The sequence below is a fragment of the Primulina huaijiensis genome, chromosome 11, assembly GCF_012295235.1.
Source record: "Primulina huaijiensis isolate GDHJ02 chromosome 11, ASM1229523v2, whole genome shotgun sequence".
In the NCBI taxonomy this organism is placed as follows: Eukaryota; Viridiplantae; Streptophyta; class Magnoliopsida; order Lamiales; family Gesneriaceae; genus Primulina; species Primulina huaijiensis.
In genome coordinates this window covers 7,546,811-7,561,249 of record NC_133316.1, presented here as the reverse complement: position 1 = coordinate 7,561,249, position 14,439 = coordinate 7,546,811, and the positions used below count along the sequence as shown (strand labels likewise).

The window sequence follows — 14,439 nt, the reverse complement described above, 5'->3', positions numbered from 1 at the left end:
CACCTTTTTGTATCCTTTAATTTTTATTTTTGGCCCATTAGTGCATAATTAACTATTTTAAAAACCCACTAATCTAACCCTATACCTAATTCCTCCACTAGCAGCCGCCCCCCTCCCTCATTAGCAGCATTCCCACGCCACTTTCAGCAGCAAGAACAACAACCTTCGGTCCCTCCCCTTTTCTTGCAAGAAACCCTTCCCCGCTCCTCTAGTGTTCAGCCTACCCGCACATCTTCAAGTTTTCAAGCATGTAATCTCTAAGGCACGCCATGTATCTCCTTTCTTGTCATTTACACCATGTTTATATGATGTTGTATATGTCTTCGCATGAAATTTTCGTTGGTCCATTGTATGGCATCATTTTTGCAAAGATTTTGACATGAACATGCATTTCTCTTGTGTACAACTCACGTTGTTCATATCCTTGTGCAAGGGACTACCAAATTTGAGTGCTAGGGTGCTGATAATGTCGAGAAAGAAGAGGGTTAAGGGCTGGAGTCGAAACTTGATGGGTTTAGGTGAGGACCGATCTATACTTGGTGTAGGTTGGCTCGGTTTTGGCAAGATCGAAGGCTTTGGTGTGCGCCGCCTTGCATGAATCGATTTCCAGCCAATAAACTGACCCTCTTGGGAGAGGGTCATGCACAGCTGTTCGTGGTCTAGGAGTTGGTCGGAGGGCTAAGTTAATGTGTGGTTCGGTTGTCTTATGCGGTGCAGGTTTGTGGGTGAAACACCCCACACCAAAGACATATACATTTAAAGAAATAACATACGCGGAAGCATTACATTCTAAAGGGAAACATAACACAATGAATTTCATATTAACAAAAACTTGATTAACTTTGGACATAACCATTTGTAAATTTTAACATTAAACCATCATCCAAATATCAACAACAATATATACAAGTCATTTCCAAAAAGTTGAAGGCTATAACATATATGTCTATCCAAAATTCAATCCAACAAAATAATTTTTTAAAGTGCCAAAAGTTTCCCTTCATCATACCATATGGCTTCTTCCATCTTGGAAAATCCATTTCATTCTATCTTTTCACCTGCATCACTTGACATTAACTGGAATGAGATAAAACTCAGTAAGTAGAAAGCTATACATAACAAGAACATATACATAAGCTTGGCTTGAAACATGGCTATGGCAATGACAATGAAACTTGAATAATACCATCTTCAATGAACAATAAATATCAAGCCAATCTAGATGGTATTTCGTGGCATGAATTAAAGAAAAGGAATTGATAGTTCTGTGACCTATTATAAGTATCTCTTTGATATAAATATCAAAACTGTGAGAGATACTCTAAATCATGAAATTGGCCTATGACATGCATGAATTTACTATCAATCCTTGACTTTAATCATAGGGATTTCATTGAAGAAATTTGACAAACACTTGGTAGGCACAATGGTTTACTAGCTCCTTTATAAATAAATTCAAGGATATTCTTTTGATAAATGGATATATAACAATAACAATGTCAAGAATATAACAATGGAAGGAGCTAGACATGAATAAACATGGTTTTATACATATACATATCATGTGAGCACAAATGAAAGTTTCTACTTACAACCCACAAGCACTTGGTTATCTTGAAGGAATTCCTACAATAATACACATGAATTCAACCATTAATCATCACAATAATTATAAGAATCCATCAATCCCACTTAAACCTTCAATACCTCAAACCCTTAACAACTCCAAAAATAGAATCCTTACCTTGAAGCTTGGAAACTTAGTAGGAGAAGCTAATAAATATACTTAAATTCTTGAACTTGGAGTGTAGGAATGAAGGAGAGAAAATTTGAGGGAGAAAGGGCAAGAATCGATGGAGAAATAAAGAAGAAGGAAATGAGTAGAAAACTCTAGACTGATCAATAAATAAGCCTTCTATTCCCTCAAAAACGCATTTTCCGAGTAACAATTTTCCTTGACTAGCGCCGTGGCGCCACCCCGCAGAAACACATTATCTCCAACACGCCTAAAATGCATCCTTATCTAATCCCATACAATACCAATGAAATTTAAACATCTGAATACATCCTCAAATCATCCATAAAACCATCACAACAATAATTCCATAATCATCATTAACTATGAAACATAACACCAAAAACAATAACCATACCTTTACTATTCCAATAAACATCACCATAAACAATAACCATTTCCCATTTCTCAATTACCAAACTATATAAAATGTCCATAACTATAATAAACCATAACCCTCCAATAACCATAATCTCTACACACTGAACAACTAAAATAACACCATAAACATTAACACGATAAAAGGTTGGGATATTACAATTTCCCCTCCTTTTAAAAATTTCGTCCTCTAAATTTGCTTACCATCAAATAAATTAGGATAATGTTGTCTCATCTCTTCTTCCGGTTACCAAGTGGCTTCTTCAATCACATGATTCCGCCATAGAACTTTCACAAGTCCAATTTCCTTGTTTCATAGCACTTTTACCTTGCGATCAAGGATTTGAACTGGAACTTCTTCGTAGCTCAAGTTAGGTAAAAGATCCAATGCTTTGTACTGAAGAACATGAGATGGATTAGAGAGATACTTACTAAACATAGAAACATGAAAGACATTATGAACTCGATCCAAGTCCGGTGGCAATGCAAGACGATAGGCTCGATCTCCAATCTTGTCAAGAATCTCAAACGGCCCAATATATCGAGGACTTAGTTTACCTTTCCTGCCAAATCGCATAAATCCCTTGAGAGGAGCTATCTTAATGAAAACATGGTCACCAACTTCAAATGCCAAAGGTCGTCGTTTAACACCGGCATAACTTTTCTGTCTAGATTTAGTAGTCTTCATTCTCTCTTGGATTAATGCCACAACATCTGCTGTTTGTTGAACCAACTCCTGGCCCAACATCTTCCTTTCACCTACCTCTTTGCAATACAAAGGAGATCGGCACTTTTTTTTCCATATAAGGCTTCATAAGGTGCCACGCTGATTGAAAACTGGTAGCTATTATTATACGTGAACTCGACAAGAGGTAGTTTTGAATCACAACTACCAAGAAAATCAATGGTGCAAGCTCTTAACATATCTTCAAGAATTTGAATCACCTTTTCTGATTGCCTGTCGCTTTGCGGATCATAGGCGGTACTAAAAGCCAATTTCGTTCCCAATGCTCGATGTAAACTCTTCCGAAATTCTGATGTAAACCTTGGATCACGATATGAAACTATAGACACAGGTATCCCGTGAAGTCTCACAATTTCCTGAATATAAGCCTCACCATATTGATTCATAGAATATGTCGTCTTGACAGGAAGAAAATGCGATGACTTGGTCAATCGATCCACGATCACCCAAATAGAATTGAAGCCCTTCTGAGTTCTTGGTAACCCAACAACAAAATCCATAGTGATGTGTTCCCACTTCCATTGTGGTATAGGTAAGGATTGCAACAATCCCGCCGGTCTCTGATGCTCAATCTTAACCTGCTGACAGGTTAGCATTCAGAAACAAATAACATGATATCTTTCTTCATACCTGGCCACCAATAAAGACGTCAAAGATCTTGATACATCTTGGTTCTACCAGGGTTTACCGAATATGGCGCTGTATGAGCTTCATGAAGTACATCTTTCCGAATGTCATCACCCATAGGAACACATATCCTACCTCGAAAGGTTAATAAACTATCTCGATTCATCCCAAACTCATAAACTCTTGTTAATTCACTCCTTCTCATTAATTTCAACAACTGATCATCGGCTTGTTGTTCTTTCAAAATTCGATCAAACAAGGTGGAGTGAAGAAATAATACAGATAATTGGGCGACTGAACCTGAAGACACCAAAGTTATCTCATTCCTTTGCAAATCAAGCATCAATGGTTTTGAAATCATAGAACCCAATAAAGAACTCAACTTGCGACTCAAAGCACCCGCAACCACATTAGCTTTACCAGGGTGGTAGTTAATGGTGCAATCATAGTCTTTCACAAGTTCCAACCATCTTCGCTGCCGCATATTCAATTCTTTCTGCGAAAACAAATAGCTCAAACTTTTGTGATCCGTAAAAATTTCACCATTCTCACCATAGAGATAATGCTGCCAAATCTTTAAGGCAAAAACAACAGCCGCCAACTCTAAATCATGTGTAGGATAATTCTTTTTATTCTTCTCGTATTCTTTCTGAAACGTCTGCTTAATCGTTTTCTTAAAACGTGCTAGAAATTTTTTTTTTTAAAAAACCTCACTTAGCATTCGGCTGAACCATAAAATATTTTGACATCATTTTAAAAATAAATTAACCAACTAACATTTGAAAATCAAAAGAAATAGCCCATACTATAACCTCAGCTCAAAACCACTCATAAATAATTAAAAGTCATAAAAATATTTTTAACATAACTTAAAATCATAAATCATAACTAGTGCGGAAAACTAGCGTCGGTCCTCGGGTTAAGTGCACCTTCAGTCCAGCAAAGTCAACCATCAGCATCAATCACACCTAGTGAGTCTAAAGACTCAACACGTCATATCTTTGATAACAAGTAATACATAATACAGATCACATGCAACAGTGAAAATTACTTGTACTTAAAATATCGTTTTTATGAAGATGCATAAACTTTAACCATAAACGTTTTCAAAAATATTTTCATGATGCATAAACTTTAAAGGAAAGCATTTTCATAATGATGCATCATCTTTAAACATAAACATATACTTTTGCATAAACGTTTACATATCATCATAAACATATTCATATTCATATCATCATCAACATATACGTATTCCTATTATCATCAACATATACATATTCCTTTTTCTTTTCGTTGAATTCAGATCGTTAATTGTGACTTTCGTGTTCATCTACGTCTACGTGTTGGGCGGTGGATCCATCTACAGGTAACCACAGTACTGGGTGGCGGGGACACCAGCAACACTCTCACCGGTCAACTGGGCTTTGGCCTTACGTATTAACATATTATCGTATACATATACATATTCGTATCCAAGGAAACACGATCGTCGGGCTCCCACTGGGACCATAACCCTCACGAAATTTCCAACATATCATCGTATTAATCACAATTACTTCACTTCCTTCAACGTTTCATATTGTCATCACTTGATAAAATTTAAACATGCATGTAACGTTTTTCTTTTAAACCAAGTATGCAACATGTCTTTTAAATGTCCATAATTAAATCATAAAAATCCATAATCATTTAAACATCATAATTTATCATATAAAAATTTATAAACATTTAAAACCAACATTTTAACATATAAAAATCCCTAAACATTTTAAAATAAATATTTTAACATACCCAAAATCCATAAACATTTTAAAATAAACATTTTAACATATAAACATCATAAAAAAATAATAAACGTTTTAACACCATAAACGTTTAAAATAAACATCTAAATCATAAACGTTTAAAATAAACATTTTTAAGATAAAAATCCATAAACATAAAAATTTCATAAACCTTTAAAATTGACATATTAATATATAAAAATTCATAAACATCAATAATCATTGAAAATAATAATATTAACATATAAAACAGCATTCAGGACACTTCCATGACATTTACTAATTTCTAGGTGTAAAAAGACTGTTTTACCCCTGGACGTAAAATTTCACGTTTTTAACATTTTCTTAATTCCATTGACTCTAACATGTCCCAAATAATTATTTAAGCTTACATGAATTTTCCCATATTTTTATTTAGCCTTAAACGAGGACTTTTATATTAATCTTTAAATGTAACGTATTAATGCGTTTAAATCCCGAATTAAACAAAAACTTAATATAAAATTCCCAAATTAAAAACTTAGACTTATAATAATTATTTAAGCTTAAATCTAATTTGTCATAATTTTATAAAGCTTAAAATTATGCGTTTCAATTAATTCGTTAATTAGCGTTCCGTGCGGCGATTAAATACCGATTAAATCCAAAACTCGTTATTTTGATCCCAAATTTTAAACATAGCATTTTTAATATTTATTCTACCCTTCCAAGTCATGAGCCACCCCCGTGGACCAATGGTTCTATTTTTAGTTCTTGAATTTTCGTTTTTGACACACTAGCGAACCCACCGAGCCAACTCCCAATTTACTCGAGCCACGCCCGAGCCAATTTGAGCCAAAACCTAGCCAACCTACCTAGGGACCCTATTGACAAGCCCCTGGCCCACATTAAAGCCCCTGCACCCTGAACCCAAGTGCATGAGTGTGTGCATTTGAGTTTCCTTTGGACAATAGGACTCCTTCTCCCTCTAGGACACTACCAGCTGCTAACCACTCGACCCCTCATGACCCTAACCCTCCGTGGACCATGCCCAGACCCAGCCCAGGCCAGCCCAAGCCCTTGAACTCACGCACAACCACCTGAACCTTGACAGCAACCTCACGCATACTTGCTGCCAAGAGCTTCTACCTCTCGTTTACTTGACAAAGGACTCTTCGAACTTGCTAGAACTCTAACCAATCGAGCTAGCCCCTGACCCTAACCCTTGTGAACCCTCTTAGGACCCTAATGACTTGACCTAGCCCAGCCCAGAGCCCCAAGCCGAGCCACCTCTTCCCTGCACCAGCTGCTGTACCTGCGCAGCTTTCATGGAGCTTCACGGGTTAGAGTCCTAGCTTTCTAGGACTCTTTCCCAGCCTCTTGTCTCGAGTCCTAGCATGGCTAGGACTCTTCCCTTGACTCAACCACATACCTAGCTAGCCCTTGTCCCAAGCCGTCTCAAAGCCAAGCAACTCACCCCATAAACCGAACCCTCAAGACACAAACACACGTGATTTGTGTTTCCAGCTTCTGTTATTGTTTTGTGCACCGTTTTTTGTGGATTTAAATGACTCTAAAACTTGTGTATATCATACTTAATTATATCCTAGCCATGACAGCCCTTTTAGTAACCATATAAACATGTTTTGGTACAATAATCAAGCTTTAAAATTCAACTTTGATGCATGAACGAAAATAAAACAAAGTTTCCCTTATTTTTCATGAAATTTCAAATATAAATGCATAATATGATGTGATGATGAGTAAAAGGAGAATATAGCGTGCCTTTGCGTATTTTACGCACGAAAAACTGTTGACAATTGCGAAGAACGACGACGACGACCTTGGCTAGAAGTTGCTTGAAGCCTTCAAACTTTTTCTTGCAAATTATTGAGTGTGTGCNCGCCGAGACGTAATTTTTATTGGTGTTGGATTTTCAACAAAAATGCTAACGTTTTGCCAACCCGGCTAATAAATTCACAAAATTTATTAAACAAAATTATTTTTAATATTCTAATTAAACACTAATGGGCTAAATGGGCCTAATTAACATGGTTAATGGGCCTAAGCCNAATATTAAAAATAATTTTGTTTAATAAATTTTGTGAATTTATTAGCCGGGTTGGCAAAACGTTAGCATTTTTGTTGAAAATCCAACACCAATAAAAATTACGTCTCGGCGTATAAAATCACCTAAAAATCCCATATTTTCAAAAATAAGAAAAAGCATCACCCTTAATTTAAATAATTAAAAACAATTGCTTAAATAAAAACATTTTCTATTTTTCAGCCCTCGGTCTCCGTTCCTCGATCGCAACTCGAATATCGTTTAAAAATACATTTTAATGCAACCATGTAGAAAATATAATTTAAACATGCCAATATGCACAACATAATTAATTAATGCAATTAAAACATTTAATTAAAATACAAAAGAATTTAATAATTGCATGCATGTGGTTTGCGTGGACCTTTAAATTTTCGGGGCATTACACTTTCAACTGATGAGAAGCATAAGCTATCACTTTCCCACGCTGCATCAGTACGGCACCTAACCCCTGCTTAGAAGTATCTGTATACACAACAAATTCTTCAGTACCACAAGGAAGTACTAATATAGGGGTAGAAGTCAACTTATCTTTCAATGCTTGGAATGCTTGTTGGCACTCTATGGTCCATTTGAACTTGGTAGCTTTCCGTGTCAAACTTGTCAGTGGCAATGCTATCTTTGAAAAATCCGCTATAAAACGTCTGTAATATCCTGCCAAACCAAGAAAACTTCTAACCTCTGAAACTGTTTTTGGAATGGACCATTGCTTAATGGACTCAATCTTGGATGGATCTACCGATATTCCCTCTCTGGAAACAATATGGCCCAAAAACGCCACCTGTTCTAACCAAAATTCACATTTTTTTAACTTAGCATACGATTGCTTCTCCCTCAATAGCTGCAACACAATTCTTAAATTCTCCCGATGAAGTTCTCGTTTCTTTGAGTAGATCAAAATGTCATCAATGAAAACAATGACAAAAGTATCCAAATACGGCTTAAAGACACGGTTCATTAAATCGATGAAAACTGAAGGAGCATTGGTTAGTCCAAAAGAAATCACCAAAAATTCATAATGGCCATACCTCGTTCTAAAAGCAGTCTTTGGTATGTCCTCTTTTTTCATCTTCAATTGATGATATCCGGACAGAAGATCGATCTTCGAGAATACTGCTGCACCTTGCAATTGTTCAAAAATATCCTCAATCCTTGGCAAAGGATATTTTTTCTTAACAGTTACCTTATTGAGTTCTCGGTAGTCAATACATAACCTCAACGATCCATCTTTCTTTTTCACGAATAGAACTGGAGCTCCCCATGGCGAGGAACTAGGACGAATGAAACTTTTATCTAATAGCTCCTGCAATTGATTCTTTAATTCTTTCATCTCGGTCGGAGCCATTCTGTACGGAGCCTTAGAAATTGGATCTGTACCTGGAATTAAATCAATAACAAACTCCACCTCTCGATCAAGTGGTAATCCAGGTACTTCCTCAGCAAAAACATCAGTATAACCCTCCACCACATCAAGATTCTACAGTTGCATATTACTTTCCTTTCGTACATCCAACACTGAAGCAAGAAAACCAATACAACCTTTGTGCAACAATTTAGTAGCTTGTAGACAAGAAATAATATGAATACTCATCAAAGAGCCTAGATCAACAAATACATCACTCTCATGGTCACCCCCATAAAAACTTCACTGTCTTGCCCACACTGTCAATCACCGCATGATAGGCAGACAACCAGTCCATACCGAATAGAACATCAAAAGCAACCTTCGGAATAACTATGAAATCAGCAAAAAATAATCTTGTACCCATTTGTACAGGACAAGCCTTAAGGATACTAGTGGGACAAATTTTATCTCCAGAGGGCAAAACAATATTGAAGTGTAAAGACATGATAGTTTGTTTAGTAGATAAAGAATGCACAAACACTTCAGACATAAAAGAGTGTGTCGCACCAGTATCAATTAATGTAAGTGCTTCCTTGCCAGATATTAAAATATTACCTGATATTACCGAAGAATCAGAATTAACACCTTCTTTAGTCATTGCTAAAATTCTACCTTGAACTCTTCCTTGATTCGAAGCAAGAGGGCACTTATGCGCCGTGTGCCCCATTTCTTTGCATCTATAACATCGACCACTTGTAATCAAACATTCTCTCTTGTGTGACTTGCCACACTTAGGACACAACGCTCTCTCCGTCTCCGAGGAAGACAAAGGAGGTTTATTACGCTGCTCCATCTTACATTTTCCTTTGTGGCCACCTCGAACATTAGCACTTGCCCCTTGACCTCTTGCTTGGAAAGCTTGTTGTCTCAACTGTCGCTCCTTCTCGATCTCTTGTTCATCATGCTCGGCAAGCAAAGCTCTCTCAACAATCTCTTGATATGTGACCACTTTTGACATATGAACGTCACCTCTAATCTCTGGCTTCAAACCACGAAGGAAGTGTTCCCCCTTATCTTTATCATTTCCAGCAATAAAGGGACAAAGACGCATCCTTCCTCAAATTTCATAGTATACTCAGTGACAGACATAGAATCTTGCCTCAATTCAAGAAATTCTTTCATTTTCTTTGCCTTGACTTCCCTTGAAAAATATTTGGCATATAATAGTTCCTTGAACTCGTTCCACTTTAACTCACGAACATTCACAGTCACCTTGGTAACTTCCCATCATATACGAGCCGCTTTAACCAACATAAAAAAAGAACAACTCACCTTATCTGTATCAGTGAACTTCAAAAAATCAAAGACAGCCTCCAATGATTTGACCCATTCAAGAGCCACTAGTGGATCAGGACCACCAATAAATTCAGGAGGGTTCATTCGTCGGAACAATTCATAAGAACCACCTTCAGCGCTTTCCGTTCTACCTTGACCTCTCCCTTGGCCACGATCCTGGGTCGAAGTTTGCATGCTCAATAATTGTTGAATCTGTTCGCCATGGACTTTCGCTTGTTCTTTTAATAGCTTACTGAATTCATCAACAACTTTCACAGTCTTATCAGTCGGAGGGGTCCTATCATCCTCTTCGATAATCTTTCTCTTGGGAGGTATTTTCTACACATAGGCTCACTTTAACATAGCTAGGGAACAATACGATAACAATGTCAATAAAAGAGAATCATTTATCAATGTTAAAATCAATAGATGCAGGATCGTAAACATACCGGATTGTCCTAGGTAGAAGAACATATATAGTCCGAAGAAACCTTGCTCTGATACCAATTGAAACACCCCACACCCAAGACATATACATTTAAAGAAATAACATACACGGAAGCATTACATTCTAAAGGGAAACATAACACAATGAATTTCATATTAACAAAAACTTGATTAACTTTGGACATAACCATTTGTAAATTTTAACAGTAAACCATCATCCAAATATCAACAACAACATATACAAGTCATTTCCCAAAAGTTGAAGGCTATAACATATATGTCTATCCAAAATTCAATCCAACAAAAATAAGCTTTTAAAGTGCCAAAAGTTTCCCTTCATCATGCCATATGACATCTTCCATCTTGGACAATCCATTTCATTCTTTCTTGTCACCTGCATCACATGACATTAAGTGGAATGAGATAAAAATCAATAAGTAGAAAGCTATACATAACAAGAACATATACATAAGCTTGGCTTGAAACATGGCTATGGAAATGGCAATGAAACTTGAATAATACTATCTTCAATGAACAATAAATATCAAGACAATCTATATTGTATTTCGTGGCATGAATTAAAGAAAAAGAATTGATAGTTCTATGACCTGTGACCTGTGATAATTATCTCTTTGATATAAATATCAAAAGTGTGAGAGATACTCTAAATCATGAAATTGGCCAATGACATGCATTAATTTACTATCAATCCTTGACTTTAATCATAGGAATTTCATTGAAGCAATTTGACAAACATTTGGTAGGCACAATGGTTTACTAGCTCCTTTATCAATAAATTCAAGGATATTCTTTTGATCAATGGATATATAACAATAACAATGTCAAGAATATAACAATGGAAAGAGCTAGACATGAATAAACATGGCTTTTATACATATACATATCATGTGAGCACAAATGAAAGTTTCTACTTACAACCCACAAGCACTTGGTTATCTTGAAGGAATTCCTGAAATAATACACATGAATTCAACCATTAATCATCACCAATAATTATAAGAATCCATCAATCCCACTTAAACTTTCAATACCTCAAACCCTTAACAACTCCAAAAATAGAATCCTTACCTTGAAGCTTGGAAACTTAGTAGGAGAAGCTAAGAAATATACTAAAATTCTTGAACTTAGAGTTTAGGAATGAAAGAGAGAAAGTTTGAGGGAGAAAGGACAAGAACCGATGGAGAAATAAAGAAAGAGAAGGAAATGAGTAGAAAACTCTAGACTAATCAATAAAGAAGCCTTCCATTCCCTCAAAAACGCATTTTTCGAGTAACAATTTTCTTCGACTAGCGCCGCGGCTCCTCCGTGTTGGCGCAGGAAGCGCCGCGGTGCAGCAGCGCTGCTACCCGGCGCTGCGGCGCTAATCCTGTGCCTGAAATTATCACCAACACAACTAAAATGCATCCTCATCCAATCCCATACAATACCAATGAAATTTAAACATCTAAATACATCCTCAAATCATCCATAAAACCATCACAACAATAATTCCATAATCATCATTAACTATGAAACATAACACCAAAAACAATAACCATACCTTTACTATTCCAATAAACATCACAATAAACAATAATCATTTACCATAAACTCAATTACAAAACTTTATAAAATGTCCATAACTATAATAAACCATAACCCTCCAATAACCATAATCTCTACACACCGAACCACTAAAATAACACCATAAACAATAACACGATAAAAGGTTGGGATATTACAGTGGGTATCGCAAGAGGCTGGTGTTTTGGGCAGTAGGGCAGATAGGGTCGGTCCAGGGGAGTCTCTTGGGTTCGAACATGGTCTCAGTATAGCTGGTTAGGTGCTGGTCCACGTGGTTTTGAGATAGGATCGAAAGTATAGAACGTTTGGTGCACTAGTGTCTTCAGTTAGCTCGTGCAGTAAAATTCCAGCAACGTTTCGGGGTTGTTTCGTGGGTTATAACTAGGCTGGAATAAGTGGTTTTTTAGGCTGGACATGTAGGTTTAATAAAAGAGGATCGGTTACGGTGCCCGGATACGGAACGGAATTTCGAAAAGTCATATTTTTCATGAAGAAAAAAATGAGCACCCACTATTGTTGTGTAGCAAATATGAAAAACAAAAGAATTTTAAGCAATACTCAACAAAATGAATAAGCAAAAATTTGAAGAAAAACTAGAGGAAGTTTCGGCCATTGCATATGTATAGGAAAGAAGAATATTCTTGGTTGTGTAAAAAGTTAAAGTGTATTCCAAAGTCATGCATGCCTTTAACTCAAAAGTTGGCTTCCAACCTTTTATCTCTTAAGTATGCAATTTATTTGGGCTTGTAACAATTACAAAGCCTATGAACTTTTATTTAAATGTCTCAAACACATTTGAGACCATTTAAACTTTACTTGATTTTAATCAAGCCCACTAGTTAAATAATTATTTTCTATTGGGCACTACAAGACCCAATGTTATTAATTAATTCGAGACTTGAATTAATTTAATTATTTGGACTCTACTAGGTCCACTAGTGTTTAATTAATTCAACAATTGTATTAATTTAATTTAGTCCATAATAATGTTTATGAAAATCACAATTTTCAAATATATTATTTTTTTGAGCCAACTTTTAATTTAGGAACATTTCCATAAATTAAAAGTTACATTCCCCATAACCCTCTTATAGAAGTCATATTTATATTTTTTTATTTGCGCTTCTAAACTCATTTATAAGCCGTTCAATACATTGAACTATTTTCTTTCTCAACGGGATCTAGAAAGTTAGCACTTGTGTGACCCTCAATCGTTCAATGATACAACCAGCCTTGGGTTCACATCTCAAAATGATTCGGGACTAAACATGTCCTTATATAAGCATACCCTAGTTGCTCCATTCTTATTTATCAACTCATTGATAATAAGAACGTCAGAACTCAAGTCTGATAGTACAGTACGGTCCCTTCATCTCATATATCCCGACTGATTCGACAACTATTGGTACATCGATAGCTGTCAAAAAATCGATACTATGTGTCATGTCGTAGTTGCATCGATGGTGTAATCTAAGAAACCCCTTTTTTTAATTACCTCCAACACTCTGATCAGAGATTTCAAACTACATACACATGAGATCACATAGGATATCCATACCCGAAGGTAAGCAGTGAATCCCCGATTACAATGCATCGAATCCTATATGTTTCGACAGAACACCTAACCTTGCCACCTGATGACCTCATGAGAGTCGCTAAACAAAGTCAAAGTGCAATGCTAGCATATAGAGTCTCAATGTTGTTCCGGGTCATAAGGACTAATGGTGTACAACTGTAAGGTCCAAAATTTAGACAACGTAATCCAACCGCATGCAAATCTAGGAAATTTGAAAATGAGTAAGTAATTGATTTTAATTGCTAATTAATTATGTGACATACTTGTGCATATGCTAAATGAGATTTTTATTGTCATCATGCATAAAATTGTATTTTTAGGAATATTCAAGTGACGATCGAGGAACGGGGTCCGAAGGCTGAAAAACGTAAAATGTTTTTATTAAATAATTATTTTTAATTATTTAAAATATGGTTGATGCTTTTAGAATTTTTGAAAATATGGGGTTTTGAGGTGATTTAATAAGCCAGGACGTAAATTTTATCGGTGTTGGCTTTTCAACTAAAATACGAGCTTTTAAGCAGTCCGGCTATTTAATTCACGAACTTATTTTATCAAAACTTTGTTATTATTTTATTTAAATTCTAATTTAACTAATGGGCCTAATTAGATGGCTTAATAGGCCTAATAAGCCTTGTAGGTGTTTAACTAATATTTAAAGTGTAAAATAAATCACAAACCCTAGCCTACTTGAAAGAAAAGAATCGGCCACTCACCTTTTTAAAACTGAAAAA

The 14,439-nt window shown here is 35.9% G+C and overlaps 1 protein-coding gene across 1 annotated transcript; it reads right to left on the bottom strand.

The window, feature by feature from the left end:
* Positions 1-9,046: 9,046 nt before the first annotated feature.
* Positions 9,047-10,736, bottom strand: LOC140988334 (uncharacterized). Its single transcript, XM_073457363.1, has 4 exons — positions 10,590-10,736; positions 10,096-10,437; positions 9,923-10,008; positions 9,047-9,875 (listed from the first exon to the last, which is right to left on the bottom strand). The coding sequence occupies exons 1-4, from the start codon at positions 10,734-10,736 to the stop codon at positions 9,047-9,049; spliced, it is 1,404 nt and encodes a 467-aa protein (XP_073313464.1).
* Positions 10,737-14,439: the final 3,703 nt, after the last annotated feature.